Here is a 27984-nt window from a genome sequence, read left to right as displayed (position 1 = left end):
CTATCGCTGCTATCGAGCAGTTTCCTAATGCTGCTATCGAGCAGTTCCCTAATCTTGCTGTCGAGCAGTTTCTTACATAGTTCCCTACATCACTTCCCCCTTTAAAAATTAATAGCGCTGCGGTATTGTGATCGAACGGCCGAATCGTGTAGTGTACGTTTTTTTATCATGCCCTGTCGTGTTTGTTTCCGAGAGAGGATCTTCTTGAGCGATTGGTTGTTCCTGTGTGTCTATGTGTGCTGCCTTTACACGATCTATCGATACATCGACGTTTCGACCTCTAACGTATATGACGAACGTTTTCTCTTTTTTACTAATGATCCTAAAGGGTCCGTCGTACGGAGGTGTTAGTGTCGGTCTAACGGCATCAATACGAAGCCACACATGCGTGCACGATTGCAACTCTGTTTGAACGTATGGTTGGGATTTGTTGTGGTGCTGAGTTTGTGTTGCTTTTACATGGCTCATTATTTTTTTCGTATTCCGGAGTCGCGTTTACGTGAGATTTACTAGTATTAAAAAACTCTCCGGTAAACGAAGCGTTGTCCGTACGTAAGCTCTGCTACAGTTGCGCCGATATCTTTTTTTATTGTTGACCGTAGACCCAATAATACGATTGGTAATACCTCAGTCCATCGTGTACGGTCGTGGCACATTATTGCGGATTTTAACTGTCGGTGTACTCGTTCGATCTGACCATTAGCTTGCGGATGATAAGGTGTGTTCGTAAGTGATCTATGCCCAGTGTTACAAATATTTGTTTAAAAAGCTCCGACTCGAATTGTCTGCCTTGATCTGTTGTAACTTTCGCTGGCACTCCGAATCTCGATACCCAATGATTTACAAATGCTTTTGTTACGGTTTCTGCAGTCATGTTAGGAAGTGGAATTGCTTCGGGCCAACGAGTGAATTTGTCTATCATTGTTAGACAATAAAGATTCCCTTCTGATGGTGGTAATGGGCCTGTTAAGTCGATATGGACGTGATAAAATCTGTGATCTGGTACGTTTATATGATTTATCGGAGTGTGATTGTGACGTATGATTTTAGTTTTTTGGCTTGCTAAACAGTGTGTGACGAAATGTTTGCAATCTTTGCGCATGGAAGGCCAAACGAATCTTTCGGAGATCATTTGTGTTGTTGCTTTTATTCCCGGGTGCGATATATTATGTAGTTTTTCTATAATTCGTCTTCTGAGCGGCAAAGGAACGAATGGCCTTATTTTTGCGGTAGATGTGTCGCAGAAAATTGCCGTTTTTGTTCCGGGCATGTTGAACTCTTTCAGTGTTAGTGTTGTGTTTGCAGGTGCATTTTTTAAATATTGCATTGTTTCGGTATCACTGCGTTGGAGCTTTGCCATGTGTTCGTAGTCTATAGTATCAGTGTTAATAGCGTTAACTCTGCTTAACATATCCGCGATTATGTTTTTTTCGCCGGAAACGTGACGGATGTCTGTCGTGTATTCGCTGATGAAGCAGAGTCTGCGTTGTTGCGTTGGATTAGCTCTTTCTGGGCGTTGTTGGAAGGCAGTTATTAATGGCTTGTGATCCGTGTATACGCAAAATTCTCGTGCTTCAAGTAAGTCTTCAAAGTATCGCACTGATTCGTAAATGGCATATAACTCTCGGTCGTACGTGCTTGCCTTTTGCAAACAAGGTGATAGGCATTTAGAAAAAAAAGCTAAGGGTTGTGGACCGTTTTTGTCGATCTGTTGGAGGACACCACCGATCGCGTGATTTGAAGCGTCTACGTTAAGAGCGAGTCTGGCATGTGGTGAAGGGTGCGCGAGAGTAGCGGCATTTGCCAAGTCTTCCTTGCATTTGGAAAATGCGGCATTTGTCTCTTCGTTCCAGATTAGTGTGGTAGTGTCATTGCGCTTATTTCCCTTGATCATTTTTTGTAAAATATTTTGCGTGTGAGCGGCGTGTGGCATGAATCGACGGTAAAAATTGATTGCCCCGAGGAATCTTTTAAGCTGTTTAGCCATCACCGGCTTAGGAAAGTCTATTATTGCTTGTACTTTATCTTTTTTGGGGTTTATGCCTTTGGCGGTTATGGTGTGCCCTAAAAAGTTTACGCTTGATTGACCAATCTGACACTTGTCGGCGTTGATCGCTAGCCCGTTGTCGCGTAATCGCTTAAAAACGGTTCTAATATGCTCTTTATGTTTTTCGGCATTTGGGGAAGCAATACATATATCGTCTATATAAGGGAAAACGAAATCTAGGTCGCCAAAAATTGCATGTAAATGCCGTTGTAAAGTTTGCCCAGCGTTCCTTAAGCCAAACGTCATGAACATAAATTCATATAGGCCGAACGGAGTGGTTATAGCAGTTTTTGGTATATCCTCTCTCGCTACCGGTATCTGGTGATACGCTCTTTGGAGATCAATACATGTGAAAATGTGAGCTTTACTGAGAATGTTACTCACGTCCTGAATGTTCGGGACTGGGTAGCGATCGGGAATGGTAACGGCGTTAAGGCTTCGGTAGTCTCCACACGGTCTCCACGAGCCATCTGATTTTTTGACCATAATGGGCTTGCCCAGTTGCTCTTTGACGGTCTACAAATACCCTGCTTGACGAGGAACTGAAATTCAGTTTTTGCCTCTTTCATTTTATCTAACGGCAATCTACGCGGGAGATTAAAAATTGGCGGACCTGTTGTTAATATTTGGTGTTCAACTTGGTGACAAGGTTTTTTTAGTGTGTTCAGCTTCGTTATATCGCGAAACTCTTCTAATATTGTCACAAAGGGATTTTCGGTCGAGAAAGCTTTTATGGTGGGTATATCTACTGCATTTATGTTGCATATTTCACTGTTTGTCTTATTATCTACCAATCTTTTTCTTTTCACGTCAACAAGCAAATCGAAATGAGCAAGAAAGTCTGCGCCAATAATTGGGCTTCCTACATCCGCTATGACAAAATCCCATGTGAACTGCCGTGCTAATCCGAGGTCAACGGTCATACGCTTAGTGCCGTAGGTGGCTATGGATGTATTGTTCGCGGCGAATAGTGTTCGTTTAGAAGTTTTGGTTTGTTCACGCGCGGTAGGGGGAATGACCGAAATATCGGCACCGGAATCTATCAGGTAGCTTGCCCGAGCTATTATCTACTATGTGAACTCTACGAATGTGTATAGACACTTGTGTAGCGGTGTGTTTTAGAGTGTTACCGGAAGTGGGGTTCGGAGTGTTACCGGGGATGTGGTTCGGAGTGTTACCGGAAGTATGGTTAGTGTGATCCTGGTTCTTAATAATAAATGTGTTGCGCAGATTAGTTCGGAGTGGTTCTTTTGTGGGGTTATAATGATCGGATTCGAAAGAAAATGATACGCGTTTGCGGTTGGAACTACTTACGGTTTGTTCCTAGAGTATACCGGCATACCTTCCTCGAAAAAAATGCATGGGCTGCTGCTGTCGCCTTCCTTCTCTTTCTCGCATTTTTCCGCTTTCGCTCCATGCTGAAGGTGGTACCAGCATATCCATCTACGGCTGTGGGATGAGAACGGCTGTCGATAACCGCGCGATGAACTCCTTCGGTCCCTTGACCTTGATGTGTAGCGGGGCGTGACTTGTGCTGCGATGGGCGTCGGTCCACTGATAGTATTTCGTCCATCCGTTGAGAAAGTTCCTCGATTCGGTATTCCAGTGATGCAATGTAATCGGGCGTTGTGTGAGTTGTATGCTGCGTACGGATTTCATCTCGTTGTACTGCAGCAATGTCGCTACGTGGCATCTCCATGATTTTGTCGGCCACGTTCGCCTGATCGTCGAGCTTTGCGTTGGGTATGGCAGTGATGATGGACCGCACGGTGCTTGGCAGTGCGCGGAGCCATAAGTTGAGCAACACACTTTCTGGACATTCTTCTCCGCCTAACTTTCGCATCTCGGACAGCAGCATGCTAGGCTTCCGGTCGCCCAAGGAAATGCCAGATAGGAGGCTGTTTAAGCGTTGGTTTTCCGATGGCTGGAAATACGCCAGTACGGCGTTTTTCAGCGTCTGGTAACGATCGGTGATCTCGCTTTTGTTGCACTTAGCGATGGCCGCATAAACATATTTGGCACGGTTACCAAGCGCCACGATGATGGTGTTGAACTTTTGCCTGTCCGATTTTACGTCGTTTACGCTAAATGCTGCTTCCAGACAGAGGAACCAGGTATCGACATCGTCCGCGTCGAAATCGGGGATAGTGATTTTTGATATCACGTGCCTTTCCTCCGTCTCCGTCTTGACACCTGCATGGGAAGTGCAGGGAACCGCGCTCGGCGCGGTAGGGAACGCTGCTTCGGGATTCATCTCGTGTCACAGGCGCAAAAAAAACACGGTCGCTTCGCGGGACGGATGTTTAGCCTGAGCTTTTGGATTTCACTATCACGTCGGGGCACCACTTTAGGGAAATTATACGGTTCCCTAACACTAGCACAGGGGCTTCGGATGAGCTTTAGAAAGGCGTCTTACTCGGTTGAGGTTCAGGATATAAGAGAGCGTTTATTCGCTATTGTCACATCGAGGCGCATAAGGACAAGTATCTTATGCGCCTTGTTTACGCCCACGAGTTGGGCGATTATATTATAATGCTGCTATCGAGCAGTTTCCTAATGCTGCTATCGAGCAGTTCCCTAATCTTGCTGTCGAGCAGTTTCTTAACATAGTTCCCTACAAAGCCTTCAAGTTCCACCATGAACCCTACACACAGTGCTAATCAGCCGCAAAGTTCCAAAAAGTACCATGTGCCTGTTAAAAAGCTCCATAGTTCCGCAAAGTACCGTCTATCTCTTAATCAGCCACAAAGTACGACATCGGAACGATTTTTCGTTAAACAGCCCTAAATCAGCTATAAAGAACGAGCTGGCTATTTGGGAAGTGTTCAGCTCGCCAATTTTTGACTCGTCCTTATTGTAACGGGTGAGGGGTAGTTTGTTGCGCCTTTCAGTGCCTTTCAATATCTGTCTTCTTATCAATCAGCCGTGTATCGATTTACACTGCGCCTATTTTTTTTTATAGAGACTTTGAGCCGATTGGCCTCATTCGCCTGCAAAAAGCCAAAGGATACATAGAACTTGCGAAAACGAACGAAGAAAAAGGAGAAATAACAGGTAGGCTATTATATTTGGGCTATATTTGGGCCAGCATTATTTGGCCTATTATAGTGAAACACAATTTTGTGGTTAAATTATTTTTATATTTAACATATATCCCTTCAAGAGCGATACATCAATAATCGCGATTTTCCAACTTTTCGATACCATTTTTCTAGTACGTGTTCTTTGCCTCAAATTAGGCCTCAGTTTCAGCGATCATCTCTTCATTAGACGAAAATTTCTTGCCTCCTAGCATTATTGAACAGTATTTAACAGTAGCAGTATTTAACATATATGCCTTCAAGAGCGATACATCAATAATCGTGATTTTCCATCTTTTCGATACCATTTTTCTAGTACGTGTTCTTTGCCTCAAAATAGGCCTCAGTTTCAGCGATCACCTCTTCATTAGACGAAAATTTCTTTCCTCCTAGCATTAGTTTGAGATATGAGAACAGTAAATAGAGAGAGAGAGAGAGAGAAAGTGAGAGAGAGAGAGAGGGAGAGAGGGAGATAGAGAGAGAGGGAGAGAGGGAGAGAGGGAATTTAGCCAACAAAAAAGTAACAACAACACTATTTTGTACACACAAGGAAGTTTAAGAATTTCAAATCCCGAAACTACATTCACACGGTACATAGTCTAGGGTGTGAGTGTCTGCGTATGCGAGAATGTGTGTGTAAGCTAGATAAATGTTTACATAACACCAACATCTAAATAAATACACATACACATTACTTCTTGTGAAATCTTTTTACATAAACACATATACACAAAACTATTACGTACGTTATGTTGAAGGATATGTTTTACATACAGAGAAATGCTGTACACTCAGTACCGACCATTTCTTATTGATATTTGTATTGTTGGTAATGCTTTGTATTTCATATTTCCTCCCGCTCTCCCCATTATTCCATCGTCTTGGAATTATATAAAGAACGTCCGTCTGAGTTTGGATGGTGATTGTATGTGAACTGAATCGAGGAATCGAATTGGAAAAAAACCTGAACACTTGTCCTCTTTAGTGACTCAATAGGAGCGTCCACACGTGAGGCCAAAGTCATATAAAATCATAAAAAAAGATATGAACAATTTCTTAATTAAGCAATTTTGTTGCTTCAAACTTATTTTTGCCATCAAATATCAATATTTTATCAACGCGCGAACATCATTTTTCCATCCTCACTCTTTGCAGCCATTATTTGAACTTGTCATTAAATACACTTGACGGTTGTTATTGTGGAACGTCGGTGTGCTGTTTTCCAATTTAAGTGTTTTTTGTTGTGGGTTTTAGCCGTTATGGTTATTTTTAGCGTTGGAAAATTAGTTCACCGACTTTGTGCGCGCCCGAGATGGATGAGTATAATCGGCCGAGGGGGGAAGGATGGTCGAAGTGCTTCAAATGACTGCAAAAGCGAGACCACGAGTGTTATGTTGTTCGCGCGGGCAAGATGCTTCGCTGCTTTGTTGTTTGCTGGACGGATGTTTTGAACTCGATATTCGGTTATATTTTCTTTCCTCTTACCTTTCTTCTTCTTGGTATTGTTTTGTTGTTGTTGAACATTTTCACGGTGATAAAAATGTCACGAGTAAAGGCCGAGCTACAGCTCGAGAGAAATTGAACGTGAAAGTTTGTCTGCTATATTAGATTAAATATTAATTAGAATATGGCTTATCATACATAAAAAGAATAGAAATTAAAATCCCTACCTGTGCAGTTCATAAAACATGTTACGATAATGAATTAAATGCATTTCCTTGTGATTTCCCGCTTTGTTCAAGGTGGAAAAATAATATGCAGCGGAGAATCAGAAGATATGTATTTAATTCATTATAGTAAAATGTTTTATAAACTGCACAGGTGTTGAATTTAATTTCCTCGTGTAGCTCGTGTAGCCTAGCATGAAATGATTTACGAAAAACGGGAGAAAAGGAAACTGAAATCCTTCGAACGACACACACATACATGCATTTCCGCTTGATCGGGTCTATACATCTCTCTCGATCTGCCATGATTTTTCTGCTATCACGCTCATCCGGGTGTTAGGCATCCTCAGTTCGAACATTTGCTGTAGAAGGATATGCTGGAGCGATGAGTGATTTCTTGTGCCCGTACGTTTCTCGTCTACGTTTTGTGCCGTGTTCCTTGTTCTTTAAATATGGAATGATTTATCCTTGTAAATTTATAAGATAAGTTTCTTGTTATCGTGCGTTCTTCCATGGGTACATTCAACCAACGTTTATCGTCAAAAAAATTACATGTGCACGCGCATAATCGACGCTTATCTGCTGACCTTGCCAACATCCCGCAAAATGATCGGGGGAAAACGGTGTCCAGTTTTTTTTTTATTCAGGAGTAACGGTCCAAAAAGGCCGTATTGCTTAAGAACGGTGTCCAGTTTTAATATATTGTAATGTGATCGAACGTACGTGGGGGGCCGTCGAGTACTATGTTTGTGGGGGGGGGGGTCAGTTTTTACTGACAAAAGACGAGGTGGAGTGATCTGTTGAAAGCGGTCTGATTGAACCCGGAATTTGATCATCCAGGCGATCATGGAAACCCCGAAGGGGTTTTCCTTAGTGGAAACTCGAAGATTTTTAGGGAGTGTAACGTCCTCTCTTGGCAGTCCGAACGAATCTGATCAGCCGTGATTGGAATAGGTTTTATTTATACTGAAATTAAGTTATGGGTTTCGTCGTACATTTGGTTCCGGGTTTTATGTTGGAAAGTTATTGTTTTCACTCAGCTAGTTACGTTTGTCTTTTGTTGACAAGAACGATGGTTCTTGTCACTAAGTTCCTGTTTTGAGTTTAATGCATATACTGTTCCTGCTTTGGGTTAAAATGCATAAACTGTTCCTGCTTATGTTGTACGTTTCGGTTGGTTCTGATAAGTGTGTCACAATTATTTTTTATATGAACGGTGTGGCCTGAACTCTTCCGGTTGTCTTGTTATGGTATGATCTGATTTGCTGAGTGTGTTGTAATGAATGTGTTGCAATAGTGTGGTTTGGCTTTCCGAAGTGTGTTACAATGAGTCTATAGCTGATAGTGTGGTTTATAATAAGATCTGTATAGCAGATATGCTACAATATTAAGGTAAGCGTTTCTATAATCCTATATGCAACATATTATTTAGTTTTTTTTAAATAAAAGACATGGATTAATTAATGGTCGATTTTCATTACCAGATTTAATCACAGCTCTTTTGTGCAAGAGCGCACTTCAAGGACGCCAAGGATACGGCTGAACACGCGTAGCACCAGTCAAAGATATCTTAGCGCGGTGGGTGCAAGGAAGAACGAGAGACAGGGTAACGGAAAGTTACCGCAACAGTTGGAAGGGGTCAAGCATCCAGCCGTGTGCAGTGTAGTGTGCCAAAACGCATGTGGAAAGAGTAAGTCCAATAAATAGCATGCGAAAGTGTGCATAAAGCAAAAATAAAAAGCGTCACTTGTAGTAGTCATCAGCAATCCGAAGGGGATGAATAAATACATTTGTATGCGTGAGCAGGACCAGCAATGCAAAGCATTTAAATGTGTGCGTGAAGAGTGGTTTGTGCCGTGCTGAAAGTTTTTACTTTAGCTGCAGCTAGTGTAAAAACTTTAGGAAATCTTATACGAAATGTTTTCACACTGGGCGCCTTCGGCAATTGTTGGTTGGGTAAACAGTACAAATGCTGCTGCCTGATACGCACACATATTTAACGAACACAACTACCCAATATGCTATCACAGAAAAATCATGGCAGATCGAGAGAGATGGATAGTCCCGATCAAGCGGAATCCGCATGCAAATACATGTGTGTGTGTCGTTCGAAGGATATTGGTTACCTTTTCTCCCGTTTTTCGTCCATCATTTCTTGTCAGGCTACACGAGCGGTGTTGTGAATAGCGATGGGTCAAGTAGCACTTTTCACTGTGGTAGCTGTGGTACCACACACAGTCTACTGTGCTGTGTGTGCGTGGTACCACACTAAGGGCGGTGGCAACGCTTATCCGATGCGATTTTATCGGACGCTTCTGTCAAACGCTATTTCGGCTCATATTGCGAAAATTTGAATGGTTTAACCATTATAAAAAATAATTTCATATTGTTCCTACATAACCTGCATGATTACATTGACAGATAAAATCGGATGCGACGATCCGACGGAATCAAAATTTTTTGATTCCGTCGTACGACGAAATCACACGTCCGACGTTATCTGTCAAATCCCATATAAATTTCGTCCGATAAAATCGCATCGGATGAGCGCTGCCACGGGCCTAAATGAGTGGTCACACAGTAGCTGTGTTCCCGCACAGTTTTTGTGCGCTCACATAGCTACTGTGCGTCCGCACGGTTACTGTGTTATCGGACAGTTACTGTGTTACCGCGTGTTACCCGACGCTCTAGCACCAATCGAATACGACATCGAACATGAAAAATGTATGGGATTTTACATGTTTGTCTTGTTTGTTTGTTTGTGTCTGACAGTGCACCTCCATATAATTATATGGGTTTGTTCGTGTCGGATGTCGTGTTCGATTGGTGCCAGAGCGCAGCCTTACTGTGTTATCGCACAGTTAGGCCCGTGTCTGTGCTCCATCGGATGCGATTTTATCGGAAGGCCTGTCAAAATTTTATATGGGATTTGACAGATAACGTCGGACGTGCGATTTCGTCGTACGACGGAATCAAAAAATTTTGATTTCGTCGGACGCCGCATCCGATTTTATCGTCAAACTAAATGTGTGGTGTTTTGTAGGAACAATCTCAACTTAATTTTTCATAATCGTTATATTATTAAAATCATCCAAATAATCGCAATATTATACGAAAAAGCGTTTGACAGCACGTGCGATAAAATCGCATGCGATGGAGCACAGACACGGACCTTAGTGTGCTTTGCACACTTTTTGTGCTCTGCTCAGTTATTGTGCTCAGCACAGCTATTGTGCTCCGCACAGCTATTGTGCGCACACAGTTACACAGCGCTCTCGCTTCAATCGAGCCAGACATCATACGGACGTCACACGAGGCGTAAACTATGGCGTAAACTGGATTTAAGCCATACTACTCTATAATCTTTTAACGGGAAGTTTATGCTCTCCCATACAAATCAAGCGTGAACTTTTTGAGTTTACGCTTCGTGTGCTGTTGGTATACAGGGTTTCCCACGATTTATTGGTCAGTTCCCATGATTTTTTGGTACGTTCCCACGATTTTTTGGTCGTATCCCATAGATTTTTGGTTCGTTCCCATAATTTATTGGTATTTTCCGATTGGATATCAATACAATTGGACCAAAAAATTCTGGGAAACGACCAAAAATCGTGGGAACGCATCAACAAAATATGGGAACCCACCAAAAATTGATGGGAACCGACCAATAAATCGTGGGAAACCCTGTAACCTGCAAATCAGAGTCGAACAAACGTGAGGATTTCCCGTCAGACATCTCGAACAAATAAGACAAACATCGTCTAGAACTGATCAAATTCCAAACAAATGTGGTCTTGTTCGATTGGTGTCAGAGCGCGGTGTAATTGTGCGCACACAATAACTCTGTGTGGAGCACACGAACAAATCGTGCGGAGCACAAAAATTGTGCGGAAAACAAAAATTGCGCGGAGCCCAAAAATTTTGCGAAGTGTGGCAACACAATTTTATAAAATGTGCAATTGTGCTCGCACATTTTACTGTGCTGTGTGTGCGTGGTGGCACAGTGCTACTTGACCCACCACTACCTAACGGATCAAAAGTAGAAAGCTTTCGTAGAACAGAGAACGTAAGCGTGAGTGAGTCGTCGCGTGTGTGTGTTGTAAACTCTCGAGAACTAATTTTTTTGCTCTTTCCTGGAACTCACATGTACTACATTTTTCTGACTCTAAGCAACCAAAGTAGAACGGGAAGTAGAAGGCTACTTCATATTATATTTTTCTTACTACTTCGCAGCGTTTTGAATCGCTTGGGTAGTTGTGAAGCCCAAAATTTAGAGAGAAAAGACATGCTCTCTCGCTTTGGCACACAGGAAAATTGTCCAAAAGCTTCGATTTTGCTGGTTGGGTATTCGGTTCAGCTCGGTAAACATCGGATAGACGCCAGAACGCAAAGGCGCAGACTTTTTTCATGATTTTTTATGACTTCGGCTGTTTTGGACCTCACGTGTCGACGCAGACAACGTCTAGGCACATGACGGTTTAGGCCCGTGTCTGTGCTCCATCGCATGGGATTTTATCGCACGTGCTGTCAAACGCTTTTTCGTATAATATTGCGATTATTTGGATGATTTTAATAATATAACGATTATGAAAAATTAAGTTGAGATTGTTCCTACTAAACACCACACATTTAGTTTGACAGATAAAATCGGATGCGGCGTCCGACGAAATCAAAATTTTTTGATTCCGTCGTACGACGAAATCGCACGTCCGACGTTATCTGTCAAATCCCATATAAAATTTTGACAGGCCTTCCGATAAAATCGCATCCGATGGAGCACAGACATGGACCTTATCACAGAGACGGTTCCAACGCCCTTTGTCGAGTTTTTTTTTTTTCAGGCAGCCTGCCATCTCCTTAGAGAGCTCTGCAGCACCGCTCTCCTTGCTTGATGGGTGGATGTTGGGTTATGAGTCTTCAGCCAGAGTCAGACATACAGACTAGTGATGGGTAACCGGAATCGCACCCACGGTTCGGAATCGCTTCCGAGTATTGCTACTCCGGCTCCGATTCCGAATAATTCAAACCGTCGATTCCACCCGGAGCCGTCGGAGCCGTCCGGAGCCGTAGGAGCCATTCGGAGTCGTCCGGAGCCGTCGGAGCCGTCCAGAGCCGTCCGGAGCCGTCTGAGCCGTCTGAGCCGCTGGTCGGCAGATGGAGCCGTCGGAGCCGTTCGGAGCCGTCGGAGCCGCTAGTCGGCATCTGGAGCCGTCGGAGCCGTAGGAGGCGTTGGAGCTGTCGGAGCTGTCCAGAGCCGTCGGAGCCGTCGGAGCCGTCCGGAGCCGTTAGAGCCGTCGGAGCCGTCCGGAGCCGTTAGTCGGCAGCTGGAGCCGGTCGGAGCCGTCGTAGTAGTTGGAGCCGACGGAGCCGGTTGGAGCCGTCCGGAGCCGGTCGGAGCCGTCGTAGTTGTTGGAGCCGACGGAGCCAATTGGAGCCGTCGGAGTCGTTGTAATAGTCGGAAGTATTCTGAAGCGCTTTAATTTCCCGATATCAGCGATAATTTCATTTTAAAAAACAGCTCACGAGTAAAAAAAGAGTCTTCTTCATTGATTGCTCTGAAGTTTTTTTTGTATTTTTTTTTTTCAAAAATAAAGTTAAAAATAATTGTTTGCTTCGGATACATAGGGGGAAAAAATATGAAACAAACTATTATTGATCTTTATTTTCATAAAAGATGGACGGATGATTGATAGTTATATTCTTTGTCTTGCCTATGTGCCATCATGTTATTCGGTAAAAACCAAGGCGGCCTATACAATACACGTTAGTCGATGTAAACAACCGTGCAAAACTGCCATAATTAAGGCCTTATTAGACGGAGGAAAATACTGTCATTTCTCGATAGGAATTTATCTGTCAAACTAAGACTATGGCACAAAAATACCTCTCGTGCGTGTAATAAGGCAAGAGAATTGTTCTGTCACCTTTCAAATTTATTATTTAATTTATTGATTTTCCTGGCTTTATCCGAAAGAATCATTCGTTGTTTCTCATTTTTGTTGTTTTTATTCATCATTATCAAGAAATTCAATACGCTCTATCGACATTGACAGCAAAAATCTACTCTTGAGCAAATCGGAATAGAGCATGTCGAATTCCGATTTTCCGACTGGCATCTATCTGTCAACCCTGTTTGAAGAATAGATTACAAAATCGAATGACAGTATTTTTCTTCGTCTTATAGGCCTTTACACTCGTCTGCCTCGTTGCTTCGTATTTTATCAACCCAACTCCCGTCTTAGTTCTATTGCTTCTTGACCTCCTAGTTTGATTCATTTTTTCCCTATGTGTTGAGACGTTATCAACAGCACTCTTTCTTTCGCCCGCAGTAAATTATTGTTAATATTGTTATTGTTATATTATTGTTGGACGTTGTCCACACTAAGCATTTACCGCGTGGCCCTCTGTCGGCAATTACAGGGAAAGACACCTTCTGTGCGAATTGGTTGTTAATAATTATTAACACTATGTATATATACGAAGCAAACAATTATTTTTGACTTTATTGTTGAAAAAATACAAAAAAAAACTCCAGATCAATCAATAAAGAAGACTCTTTTTTTACTCGTGAGCTGTTTTTTAAAATGAAATTATCGCTGATATCGGGAAATTAAAGCGCTTCAGAATACTTCCGACTATGACAACGACTCTGACGGCTCCAACTGGCTCCGTCGGCTTCGACAGCTCCGACGGCCCCAACGGCTCCAACCGGCTCCATCGGCTCCGACCGGCTCCAGCTGCCGACTAACGGCTCCGGACGGCTCCGACGGCTCTGACGGCTCCGGACGGCTCCGACGGCTCCGACGGCTCCGGACGGCTCTGGACGGCTCCAGACGGCTCCGACGGCTCCGACGGCTCCGACCGGCTCCGCCTGCCGACTAGCGGCTCCAGACGGCTTCGGACGACTCCGACAGCTCCAGACGGCTCCGAGGTCGGAGTTTTGCACCTACCTTCCGGAACCGCTTCCAATTTTGGCGGAGTCAGTCGGAAGCGATTCCGGATTTTTGTTGAATTTACTCATCACTAATACAGACATCATACTTGCGATCACACAGACAGCGTCATATTAAATCGTCCTGTAGGCACTGGTAACACGTATAGCCAATCGTCTGTGGACTCTATTAACAGAACTCTGGTGTTGCTTTTGCCTTAAGATATGCGCCCAAACTGGCGTTCCGTGTCTCATTGCAGAAATACAGTAGAACGTCGATTATCCGGGGGCGGATTAATCGGCGGGCGGATTAACCGGCGGGCGGCTTAACCGTGCGCATAAATGTGACAGCTGATCAAACGTACGGCGAACATTTGCAGCGATAGTCAAGTGAGCAAGTTTTTTGTGTAGCTCTCTAGTGTCTAGTGGTATTTCCGAAATTCATTTTTGTTCATGAACCGGCGGGCAACTTAACCGTGCTGTCAAACGCTTTTTCGTATAATATTGCGATTATTTGGATGATTTTAATAATATAACGATTATGAAAAATTAAGTTGAGATTGTTCCTACTAAACACCACACATTTAGTTTGACAGATAAAATCGGATGCGGCGTCCGACGAAATCAAAATTTTTTGATTCCGTCGTACGACGAAATCGCACGTCCGACGTTATCTGTCAAATCCCATATAAAATTTTGACAGGCCTTCCGATAAAATCGCATCCGATGGAGCACAGACATGGACCTTATCACAGAGACGGTTCCAACGCCCTTTGTCGAGTTTTTTTTTTTTTCAGGCAGCCTGCCATCTCCTTAGAGAGCTCTGCAGCACCGCTCTCCTTGCTTGATGGGTGGATGTTGGGTTATGAGTCTTCAGCCAGAGTCAGACATACAGACTAGTGATGGGTAACCGGAATCGCACCCACGGTTCGGAATCGCTTCCGAGTATTGCTACTCCGGCTCCGATTCCGAATAATTCAAACCGTCGATTCCACCCGGAGCCGTCGGAGCCGTCCGGAACCGTAGGAGCCATTCGGAGTCGTCCGGAGCCGTCGGAGCCGTCCAGAGCCGTCCGGAGCCGTCTGAGCCGTCTGAGCCGCTGGTCGGCAGATGGAGCCGTCGGAGCCGTTCGGAGCCGTCGGAGCCGCTAGTCGGCATCTGGAGCCGTCGGAGCCGTAGGAGGCGTTGGAGCTGTCGGAGCTGTCCAGAGCCGTCGGAGCCGTCGGAGCCGTCCGGAGCCGTTAGAGCCGTCGGAGCCGTCCGGAGCCGTTAGTCGGCAGCTGGAGCCGGTCGGAGCCGTCGTAGTAGTTGGAGCCGACGGAGCCGGTTGGAGCCGTCCGGAGCCGGTCGGAGCCGTCGTAGTTGTTGGAGCCGACGGAGCCAATTGGAGCCGTCGGAGTCGTTGTAATAGTCGGAAGTATTCTGAAGCGCTTTAATTTCCCGATATCAGCGATAATTTCATTTTAAAAAACAGCTCACGAGTAAAAAAAGAGTCTTCTTCATTGATTGCTCTGAAGTTTTTTTTGTATTTTTTTTTTCAAAAATAAAGTTAAAAATAATTGTTTGCTTCGGATACATAGGGGAAAAAATATGAAACAAACTATTATTGATCTTTATTTTCATAAAAGATGGACGGATGATTGATAGTTATATTCTTTGTCTTGCCTATGTGCCATCATGTTATTCGGTAAAAACCAAGGCGGCCTATACAATACACGTTAGTCGATGTAAACAACCGTGCAAAACTGCCATAATTAAGGCCTTATTAGACGGAGGAAAATACTGTCATTTCTCGATAGGAATTTATCTGTCAAACTAAGACTATGGCACAAAAATACCTCTCGTGCGTGTAATAAGGCAAGAGAATTGTTCTGTCACCTTTCAAATTTATTATTTAATTTATTGATTTTCCTGGCTTTATCCGAAAGAATCATTCGTTGTTTCTCATTTTTGTTGTTTTTATTCATCATTATCAAGAAATTCAATACGCTCTATCGACATTGACAGCAAAAATCTACTCTTGAGCAAATCGGAATAGAGCATGTCGAATTCCGATTTTCCGACTGGCATCTATCTGTCAAACCCTGTTTGAAGAATAGATTACAAAATCGAATGACAGTATTTTTCTTCGTCTTATAAGGCCTTTACACTCGTCTGCCTCGTTGCTTCGTATTTTATCAAACCCAACTCCCGTCTTAGTTCTATTGCTTCTTGACCTCCTAGTTTGATTCATTTTTTCCCTATGTGTTGAGACGTTATCAACAGCACTCTTTCTTTCGCCCGCAGTAAATTATTGTTAATATTGTTATTGTTATATTATTGTTGGACGTTGTCCACACTAAGCATTTACCGCGTGGCCCTCTGTCGGCAATTACAGGGAAAGACACCTTCTGTGCGAATTGGTTGTTAATAATTATTAACACTATGTATATATACGAAGCAAACAATTATTTTTGACTTTATTGTTGAAAAAATACAAAAAAAAACTCCAGATCAATCAATAAAGAAGACTCTTTTTTTACTCGTGAGCTGTTTTTTAAAATGAAATTATCGCTGATATCGGGAAATTAAAGCGCTTCAGAATACTTCCGACTATGACAACGACTCTGACGGCTCCAACTGGCTCCGTCGGCTTCGACAGCTCCGACGGCCCCAACGGCTCCAACCGGCTCCATCGGCTCCGACCGGCTCCAGCTGCCGACTAACGGCTCCGGACGGCTCCGACGGCTCTGACGGCTCCGGACGGCTCCGACGGCTCCGACGGCTCCGGACGGCTCTGGACGGCTCCAGACGGCTCCGACGGCTCCGACGGCTCCGACCGGCTCCGCCTGCCGACTAGCGGCTCCAGACGGCTTCGGACGACTCCGACAGCTCCAGACGGCTCCGAGGTCGGAGTTTTGCACCTACCTTCCGGAACCGCTTCCAATTTTGGCGGAGTCAGTCGGAAGCGATTCCGGATTTTTGTTGAATTTACTCATCACTAATACAGACATCATACTTGCGATCACACAGACAGCGTCATATTAAATCGTCCTGTAGGCACTGGTAACACGTATAGCCAATCGTCTGTGGACTCTATTAACAGAACTCTGGTGTTGCTTTTGCCTTAAGATATGCGCCCAAACTGGCGTTCCGTGTCTCATTGCAGAAATACAGTAGAACGTCGATTATCCGGGGCGGATTAATCGGCGGGCGGATTAACCGGCGGGCGGCTTAACCGTGCGCATAAATGTGACAGCTGATCAAACGTACGGCGAACATTTGCAGCGATAGTCAAGTGAGCAAGTTTTTTGTGTAGCTCTCTAGTGTCTAGTGGTATTTCCGAAATTCATTTTTGTTCATGAACCGGCGGGCAACTTAACCGTGCGCTTAAATGTGACAGCTGTTCAAACGTACGGCGAACATTTGCAGCGATAGTCAAGTGAGCAAATTTTTTGTGTAGCTCTCTAGTGTCTAGTGGTATTTCCGAAATTCATTTTTGTTCATGAACAGTTGTTAAACCTATATTTATTGATTAAAATATCATTTTACTAACGATTAATCGATTGATTCAAGGTGAATTAATCATAAAACTAGTGATTTTTATATTTTTTATATGAATTTGACATTTCTTGGACCATCATCCATCAATTACGTAACGCAAAAATTGCTAGAGTTTCGGCCTCATTTACAATTACAATTACAATACAATTCAGACCAATGATCAACTTTGACGATAAAACGGCTGACTGCATCAACTTCATCTCCAATTTGTTTGAAACAAATTGAATTTGTAAAGATTTGGATTGGTATAATACTTGTTTACAGCGTTACAGTTGATTCTCGTACCATTTGCTTCCAATCGCGTGTCGTCACTAGGAAATCGCATGCTACTATTCATATTCACACGCCAAATATATTTAAAGAAAGTCGTGATTGTCACAGAAGGAATGTGTTGTGACCAAGTGAGTGATCATGAGCTGGGTGCTAAACAAAATTTCATCAAGATTGTGCCCAAATAGCCAGCTTGTACTTTATAGCTGATTTAGGGCTGTTTAACGAAAAATCGTTCCGATGTCGTACTTTGTGGCTGATTAAGAGATAGACGGTACTTGCGGAACTATGGAGCTTTTTAACAGGCACATGGTACTCTTTGGCACTTTGCGGCTGATTAGCACTATGTGTAGGGTTCATGGTGGAACTTGAGGGCTTGTTAAGAAAGGGTACTGAACTTGGTGGAACTTTATAGCTTTTTAATGCATGACATCGGTTCAAGGTGGCTCTTGTCAAAGTGTCAAAGACGGACGCCGGCAATAATCTCATTGCTGCTGCACAAGTTAGATTCGTTAATTGAAGAATGAATATTGAGTGAAGTGATTGTGAATTATCAGTAAATTGTTTAAAATTTTGTGTAATTCATCAATACAAAGGATTTAAAAATATACATATGTGTTTAAACGAAACAAATCTTGTTGTTTATTTAATCAATGACGCTTGCTTGAAAATAAAACACAAAAATAATACAAAATAATCCCTGGCGTCGTGGCATAAGGAAGCTGCTTAGGCGCTGTTTGAAAGACCCACATAGAACTTTGATGCTGTTTATCTACTGCAAAAGGCGAATAAGAGCAGCGATCTTTAGCGTGCCAAAATGAGCTGCTTAAGCAATTATGGCTATTTGGGTGATTGGTCCTCCAACTGTTTGAATCTGTACATCGATCAACGTCGTGGTAGGTCAGTGTTTCGCTCACATGTATCGAGGTAGAATAATACTTTGTTCGAAGCGGACTTGTCAGCACTAGATCGTCCAGGCGATCATAGACACCCAGAAGGGTTTTCCCTTAGTGGAAACGTTGGAGTTTAGAAGCCTAACCTTTGGAAGGGGGACATAACTAAACTCTTGAAATAAGTTGGAAGGCGATGTTTTTGGGCAGCGTAACGTCTTATCTTAATCATATAATCTCAAAATGCGAAAAGCCTCTAAAAAAACAACTTCAGCGATTTTTAAATCAAATTGCGCTATTGACAATAGCACCGGTGCGGTGAAACAACAACTTTTGACAGCTAAACTGCATCTTGTGCTTCTGAAATTGTTTGGCTGACATTCGATTCTGACTTCTAAAACCCTGTATGCTGTGTGTTTCGGTTGTTTTCGGTAAATGTGTCTCTATGGTTTTTTCTATGGACAGTATAGTTTGGGTATATTGCTATGGTGTGGATTGATTTGCTGATGTAATATAATGAATGCGTTGCAATAGTGTGATTTGGCTTTTCGAAGTGTGTTACAATGTGTCTATAGCTGATAGTGTGGATTATAATAAATTCTGTATTGTAGATATACTACATCAGCTTTTCAGAGAGTCAGAGTGTCGCGGTTGACTCAAGCACTCGCAAGTCGTGTTCGGCATGGCATGACGCTCTTTCATTGAGTATCAGCAATGAGCATCAAGCTACCACGGATATGTTCATTGTTTTCGTTGGTGAATATCCCGTGATGCTGATGGCATTTTGCAACACTGAGCTCAGGGTTTAGTAGCCCGTTGTACATAACGTTCCACAAGGTGGGACTAAGAACAGATCCCTGTGCAACGCATGCTGCGATGTTCATCGTCTTTAGCCATTCAGAGGTTTTATATAGGAGTAGCCGCTCATCGAAGTAGCTTCTTAGAAGTCTATATAAGTACGGATGAATTAGCATGCTCTCCAGAGCAGGAATTAGCGCGCGTATGTGTGACAACATCTTCGTTTAACAAAAGCTTTTTAACTGTACATATCTTTTAATATTTTCTCGCCAAGAACATAAAATTGTCAAATTAAAACCTATTTTTGATCAAACTCATTGAATTTAATAGACAAAATGTATACCCTCGATTGATGTGGGCCGCGGCAAATGTATGCATTTTCTAAGCCAAATGGTACGCGATCCTAAAAAGGTTGGAGAGCACTGATTTTAATTCTAAATTTTCGGGCATTTTAGGGGAGAGCGCTACAGGAGTGTCTCTCTTTCTGTGTCCCCGCGAAATTAGGAGGAAAAATACGTTGTACGGGAAAATCGCCCAGTGCGCGCGCTCTTGGCGCAGCTCAGTAGCAGAACAGTAGCGGCACTGGTTGGATCGTGCTGTCGCCGGATATTTGAAACACGCACACACGGTGGTATTGTGAGCATTCCGTCGCGCATTTCCCCGTCTACTCCCGGCCCATTTGTGTAATCTGGGTAAGTGTGTGACAGTTGAACCCTGGCGAGTTTTCTACACCAGTGCTGACTTGGCATTCTTGCAGCGTTCGTGCCAGCGTTCCAGCGTTCATTTTGAGTTGCACAACCAGCAGCTTGGGTGAGATATCCTACCAGACAGAACCCCCACAAACAGCCAGGTAAGTGTTTTATCCATCCTGGAACCAAGCAGCAATCAACATTCAATCCACCGGCCCCCCTCAACCACGTATGTGTGTGTAATTGTGTGTGGGAGGAAAGCAGGAGACGAAAATGTCTAATCAACATGTCGTGTGAATTTCTGCTCCCATCCCTTTCGACACGCACACGGTCCTATAAATAGATGATAAGGGAGAGGAGATAACTTCGTAAACCGTTTCAGTCTGGCGCGCATGAATCAACAGTTTAGGTGGGAACTACCACCAACTCCTTCCTGCACCACCACGCACATTTTGATGATGGGATAAGAATTTTTCTTCAAAATGTCGTGTGTGAGTGCGTGTGCGTGCGAAAAAGCATTGCGGAAGTGCGCACGGTGCATTTGCGGTGTGCCCTTTTCTCGTAGTGATGGTGGTGTTTGGCCCCAGTGTGCAGGAGACACACCGTGCCCTGTGTGCATGACAGAGCATTTGAACGGAGGGCTATAAATAGGCGAACATCAGCCCCGTGCACCCAATGCGAGAAGCGAACCGTCATCAACCGTCGTGCTTCCTGTCCTGCATATGGCGGCAGCTGAGACGCAAGAAAGCATATGTAGGGATCCCCCCCATCTATCTCTCTCTCTCTCTCTCTCTCTCCCTCTCTCTTCCTCTCTCTCTCTCTCTCTCTCTCTCTCTCTCTCTCTCTTTCACACACAAACACACACTCACAAACACCTACTCCATCTTGTGAGCGAATATGGGGGGGGGGGAGTGAGCGGGATGAAGATGTGGAACTTTTATTGACGGCACATGTGTATATATATACTACTTCCGTGGGAGTCGTATGTTTGTGATTTGTCATGACGTGGTGAAAGAGCCTTAGCATTTGGATTTCATTACAAACTATGCGCGTTTCAGTGCCAAGTTTCCTGGCTCATTGAAAATAATTCATTTCTTTAAATAAAATCCTTCAATAAACCAGCGCAACGCGATCAAACTGCTGAAAATCCAATACCCAACTATGTGTGACTTTTTGTGTATCTGTCATTACAGTCCCCTAACTTTCCCTAACCCCCGCCCAATCACACAAGTATGTCTGACACGGAAGCGGACGCGCACGCCAGCACAAATGGCAACGCCGGCACGAACGGTACGGCTCCAGCCGCTGCCCCGCTGCTACCCTCACAGAAAGTCCTCGAGGAGGAGGAAGCGGAACGCTTGGCAGAGGAGGAGCGCAAGCGCAACCGGGAGCCACCGATCATCTTTACCGATGTCGACGTAAGTCAGCTTTCCAAAACATACACACAGGGGCAAACGTGTCACAATAATGTCGGATTCTCTTTTGGCCACAACAGTCAAAACTAGAGCTGGAGCGGCTGGTTGACTTTGTCGACGGGAAGCTGTCGGAGGACGAGCAGGAGGCGGTCGATCAGCTACACCAGTACCTGCTGCTCGGAGAGGGCGCCTGGACGTTCGGCGACTGCTTCCTGGTGTTTGTCGGCCGCATCTTCCGGGACCAGCAGTGCTTCTCGACCGATGTGCGTGTGCATCTGCTGCGGGCGCTGGCGAATTGCGCGCTGAAGGAGGACATCATTCTGCTGCTCCACCAGGACCGCAAAGAGCACGTGCTGATGAACTTTGCGCAGGATATTGATCGTCATCCGCCGGAGGAGCAGCAATCGATCGCATTATTTGTAGGTAGTCCGGAGGGCCCTTGGAGAAAGGTGCTACAGCAAGAGGCTTTTGTGTATTGTAATCAATTCACTTCCACATGCACCCACCCACTTATCCACAGATGTGCAACCTGTTTGAGAATAACAACGCGTCGGAGTGGCTGCTGTACATCTCTGAGTGGAGCTACAATGGGTTGACCACGTCCAACATCCGGGCGACGACCAAGGTGGCGGTCCACTGTCTGCTGGCCACCTGCCCTCGGTTGCAGGATATCGGGACCGCGCTGGTGCACAACATCGCCTGCAAGGAGGTGAAAACGGTCGTGTTCGATGACGTCGCGGTCGAGATTTCCATGGCGCTTCTGCAGTTCTTCAACAGCTCGCCAACCGAGGAGCATCTCTTCCGCACGATGAAAGCGCTCGCTAAATTTGTGCAGGTAAGTCTGTCTGGTAGTGTCTTAGGCTCCACATTCTCTCACTTTCTCTCTTTCTCTCTTTCTCTCACTCTCTATCTCTCTATCTCTCTCTATCTTCCTCTCTTTAACTCTCTCTCGCTTTCTTTTAAAGGTCTCCCCAGATGTGCCACAGTTTGTGCAGATGATTGGACCCCATCCGAAGAACTTCAAGGGCAAAAGCGAACGGGTCGACACCCTGATCGAGCAGATCAGCAAGAAGATACGCTAACTACCTTCCCCCTGGTTACTTTTGTTTGTTCCTCAAACACTCCAACCGACTCTTATCCTTGGTTTTCTGCTGGAGGTCCTTAAGATGTTGCAATTAGTGCGCGTTGTGGTCTGGTCGCGTGTGTTTTCCTATATGTCTCACTGTGTCGCTAGATATCTTTCTCTCTCTTGCTTTCTCCCTCTTTCTTCGCTTTTAGTTCCAACTCAAGACACAATGCATTAGCAATAGCTCGTAACACACACACACATACACACACACACACACACACACACACACACACACCACACACACACACACACACACACACACACACACACACACACACACACACACACACACACACACTCACACACACACACTCACACACACACACACACACACACTCACACACACACACACACACACACACACACACACACACAACACACACACACACACACACACACACACACACACACCACACACACACCACACACACACCACACACACACACACACACACCACACACACACACACACACACACACACACACACACACACACACCATAATATATATATATATATATATATATATATATATATATATATATATATATATATATATAATATATATATATATATATATATATATATATATATATATATATATATATATTATATATATATTACAAAATTGCGTTTCACCATTACAACCCATCAACAACAAAAATAAGGCCTGCATTAATGAATAAATTTTACATAACCTGTACTACTGCTACTACTACTACTACTACTTATGATAAATACAAACAAGGATATGGCGTATATTTTCTTTTTTTTTCGAGAAAACTAGCTATATCTTGCTATATTTTCTTTCTTTTTTTTGAGAAAACTAGCTATCTTTAACTATCTTGGGACGGTCTTTTCTTCGGGCACCGATACCAGCAGCGTAATCCGGAGACGCATCCGACTGCTGCGATCCAGAAGACTTCGATCCCGCACGAAATGTGATATATTTTGCGCATTGATTCACCCGGTATGGACGCGAGTCCTGGACCATCCGAGCGGAGGATGCAAACGCTCTGGGCGTGTTTGAGCAACGCATCATTTGGATCATCTTTGGCGGTGTGTTCGTGTTAGAGTGTGGAGGAGAAGGATGCTTGCTTAGCTTTATGGTGAACCGAGCATTCTGACGGTGGTTAAGGCTGGCAGGATACGATGGCTGGGGCATGTCATGAGGATGCCGGACTCATGCCCCACCAAGAGGGTGTTCGACAGCGTTCTCCAGTTCGGCGCAGGGGAGCACAGCGAACTCGGTGGCTGGATCAGGTGAAGCGAAACATGTTGGAGATCGGGTGTCTACATGAATGGGAGGCTGCCAGGGAGCATCCTGGAGAATGATTGTTGAACGGGCCATGTCACACCGACGTGTTTTTTTGCGAGCAGGCGAACAAGAGAGAGACAAAGAGAGAGAGAGAGAGAGAGAGATAGAGATAGAGAGAGAGAGAGAGATAGATAGATAGAGAGAGAGAGAGAGAGAGAGAGAGAGAGAGAGAGAGAGAGAGAGAGAGAGAGAGAGAGAGAGAGAGAGAGAGCTATATTTAGTTGCAGGGCTGTTAGGGGGTTGGTTTATGTACGATGACCGTGCGTGTAGCCCCATGGCCTTGGCGTGGTAGTAACGCTGCCACCGGTCAACGTTCACAGGCACGGCAGTGTGCACACGCACACTGATAGTTATCCACCCTTAAGACCTTTGGGTTTTGGAATTAGTTTTGTTTTGGGTTTCTTTCTTCTTGGCCCTTCTGTAATTCCTGATTCTTATTGTTAATATGGTGTTTAAATACTAGTATCTTGATCTGCTTTACTTATTGAGGCGATTGAGAGGAGAGCTTCATTAGTTACATCTAGTGACTGTGAAGTATATTGGTTGTCGCAATAAACGGTCAAATCGGAATGTTAATCCTGATGTCGACTCCGACACGTCGACATGGAAATTCTCGCATGCGTTTCTTCCACATGTGTCTAGTACAGCGATAGGCAAAGTGCAGCTCGCGAGTAGGGGTGTACCTAATGAACCAGAACCGTAGGGTTCATTCAGCTCACGTGAAAAAATCAATTAACCCGTTCACAAGAGAAGAACGAATTGGTTCTTTTGATAAATCAAAATAAAACATAAAAAATATGAAAATGCGAGCAAACATTAATGATCATTTTTAAATAACGGGCAGAAAAACCTTCCAACATTCACAAATTTAGAGACAAACCATGAAATGGTATATTTTACTTCATTTGTGTTGGCTAGATATAGGGCCCTTTTGTTAAGGAAAAGAGACTTCCATCTTACAATCGACCTCATACAATTCACTCCTTTTTAAATTGCTTTTTGCAGAACCATAGCTAAAGAGGTGCCTCGAACTTCAACCCAGAAATGGATGAAAATGCGGAGAGACTGGAAATTTAGGGGGAAGTCAGGAAACAACTACTAAAACCTGAAAATACCTTCCCAAACATGTAACAATCTGTAACTTACTTTACACTTCGTTAATCAAACTATGAAAACTGAATATTGGATCCTTTTTCCTCAGTGTATAAATATTAATACCCCCGTTTTTGTTATCTTAGAATCTACAACTTGTTTCTGCTACATTCAAATAACTGCCAAAATTCTTCGCGGGACGGATTGACAGGCCGCATGCGGCCCGCGGGCCGTATGTTTAATATATATCTGATCTAGGCATTGTGTGGCGCCTGGCACGGCCACCCGCCCTTCGCACTGATTTGCTTTTCAGCTTTTCGGCTCCGTCAGAGGGTGGTGGGGAGTGTGTCCGTCACTCGCACGAACGTGGCAGACAGCCCCGCCGTCCACCCTTACATCCGGCCCGAGCTTTATACGGGCTGCTTTATGCTGGCCGAGGCACGTCACCAACCATCGCTACCGCTTGTTCTCGACTACGAGCGGCTGGTGGTGCTCGAGTACAGGGTGGGAGTTGGCGGACGAGGTGGCACGGTACGGAATGTCCCCGCTGGTACTGGCCAACGTACGGCCCGTCTGGTACAGCACACTGGAGCTGCACCAAACCCATGAGGGATATGGTTTTTCAACACCTCGTTCTAGCGTCTGACGGGTGACCAACCAATCTTTTTAGCTTAAAGCCCGCATGATGAAACAGCCATACTACCAACAATTTTGATGCAGGCAAACAGTGTGTGTGTGTCCGCACGCGTTTGTTTTTAAGTGCTGGCTTGGATTGCAATTGCAACAAAAAAAAAATGCAACAGGTTTTTCAAAGTCAGTGCACTTAAAGAATGTGCACTTAATTATTCATCGCATCCAAGATGTTTTTCAACAGATTTCAAATAGTGTATTTGCTTAAAAACGAATTTTTGGTTTTTACTTATGATTTTCAACACACATCAAAGAACTGTCAAACTCATTACAGCTTGAGTCGTGTTGAAAATCATTACGGAAGAAATTAAAACATATTATGAGGAAAATTAAATATCAGATTGATGTGGATTAACTTGTTGAACGCGGTGAATAACAATGTTTACAATCGAAAGTGACTTGTGACCCTGCATTGCACTAGAATGCACTTATCTAGTCCACGTTGCACAAGGGTACGATAGCTGGTCGGTTTTAATAGTTTTTCTTTTTTTTTCTTCTAACACCTTTTTCATTGACGCAATTTTTTTACTGACGCAATTGGAGAAAAATGCTCGTTAACGAGCCTACGCAACCAATGAAATTACGCTACCGCCATGGAATGCACACAAATGTAGGTGCATATGCATCATCTCGCTCTGGGCACCCCGTCGAAAGCCTAAAGCACCCTGTTTTGTACCGTTGTGTTTACTATTTGGCAAGGAAAAAGAAAGAAGCAAGCGTCATTCAATCCAACCTATAGCTCTATCCTCCTTGCCCTCCCTCTCATACTATTTGAATGCAATTTTGAATGTGCACTTTTGGCTTGGTTTGATGAATGCATGTAGCAACCGTCTTTTGCTTTTGCAAATCAAGCACCAGGGGGTTGATGTCTCCCTCCCGTAATGTCTGCTGTTTCTTGGTGGCCCGCTGCCCTTCCCCTCTTCTTCTACCACTAGGTGCGGTTGCAAGCGATAGGGAAAGAGAGAAACCAACAACACAAAACGGTCGAAACGCCCATCGAAAGCCCTTACCTCCTGTACCCAATGCTGACCCTCCATCGTCGTACGAAGGTGCACACGTGTTGTAACAGTGCACGAACTGGGTGTATTCGACATCATCGCCGTCTCTCGGTGATATTCGACGGGGCGTTAGAAAGGGGTGGGCTTGAGAAAGGGATAGCGAAGAAGTAATTCATGCAGTTCAAGAAGGCTGAAATTAATGATGCTAACACTAATTATGGTTTTGCTAACTTTTTAAAAAAATGTTTGTAGTGAGAACCATTATTGTCTTATCATTTTTACTACAACTTCATCTAGCAATCTTTAACCTTGTCTAAACCAATTTTGAACATGTTATAGATGTTCAGATTGATAATTACTGATTGATACGCCAAATTGTTTTTGCTCTTTAGGAAGTACTTCTTTTTATCAAGCGAACATTATTGAAGGAATTAGAAATGAGAAAGATCCGATAAAAATCCTAAATGAATGTGGTAGCTCCGGTATTTGCCTTAGACTTAACCTTCATTTCTATAATCACCTACCCGGGTAAGTTTTGCTCATTCTTTTTATTTTAACTTTTTATTGGAGCATCGAATCGATCCAAAATTTTCAGAATGCCTAGAAAAACTTGTTTTGAAACGTTGATCAAAAAAGATTATTGTATTTTAAAAAATAAAAGCAAATTTTATCGCTTACAGCTATACTATTATCCGGGTAGGTAATGCATACAATAACAGATTTTGGTTTTGGTTTAGTCGTTTATTTTGTAATTATATGTATATCAATGCATGTTCTTATATTTATATAATCTATTGCAAACGTTTTATAGCTCCAAATATTCTTCTAAAATCATATATATTGAAATGATTGGTCCGACAGTCGCAATGACATGGCGATCTATTAGTATCAGGTGAACTATATACTGTTCATTACATTTACGTAACTGAAAGCCATACATCATAAATTTACAACATCGAAAGAAGAAAGAAGTATTGTTATTATAGTTCCATGAAATAAGTAAATAAAATAAGACATTTTTTCACCAATAAAAATACAAATTCCCTAATAAAATGTACCCGTGAGGGTGGTTATAAAGATGAGGGTTACACAGCATCACGATTAAGAGATGCCCATAATTTCCCAAACATTCCTTACAATCCTTCCCACCCCATCAAAGGAATGGGAAGAAGATTTCACAATATTTCTTATCCCCCTTCCATCAAAACCTCATAACACAAATTCGGATGAAATTCGCAAAATATTATCTAAAGTAGATGATTAGAGTGGGCGATTAATTGTGATGTCAGGGTACAGCTACACTTCCACTGTGCAAACGGGTTTTGTGTTTCGGCTCAGTGTGTTTCGTTTTAGTTATTGAAGAAAACAGGGGGGGGGGGGGGGGGGGAGGGGTGTAGGAATGCTTTCTTTGCGGCGGGTGCGTTTTGCT

At 43.7% G+C, this 27984-nt stretch overlaps 1 protein-coding gene across 1 annotated transcript; it reads left to right on the top strand.

The window, feature by feature from the left end:
• The first annotated feature begins 646 nt into the window (after positions 1–646).
• On the top strand, positions 647–22720 carry LOC121594154. Its single transcript, XM_041917171.1, has 7 exons — positions 647–726; positions 19682–19918; positions 19984–20076; positions 21109–21333; positions 21411–21749; positions 21851–22165; positions 22296–22720. The coding sequence occupies exons 4-7, from the start codon at positions 21148–21150 to the stop codon at positions 22410–22412; spliced, it is 957 nt and encodes a 318-aa protein (XP_041773105.1). The 5' UTR covers positions 647–726; positions 19682–19918; positions 19984–20076; positions 21109–21147; the 3' UTR covers positions 22413–22720.
• The last annotated feature ends 5264 nt before the right edge of the window (positions 22721–27984 follow it).

Source organism: Anopheles merus, chromosome X, assembly GCF_017562075.2.
Source record: "Anopheles merus strain MAF chromosome X, AmerM5.1, whole genome shotgun sequence".
Classification (NCBI taxonomy): Eukaryota; Metazoa; Arthropoda; class Insecta; order Diptera; family Culicidae; genus Anopheles; species Anopheles merus.
This window is presented reverse-complemented; position numbering and strand designations above follow the sequence as displayed.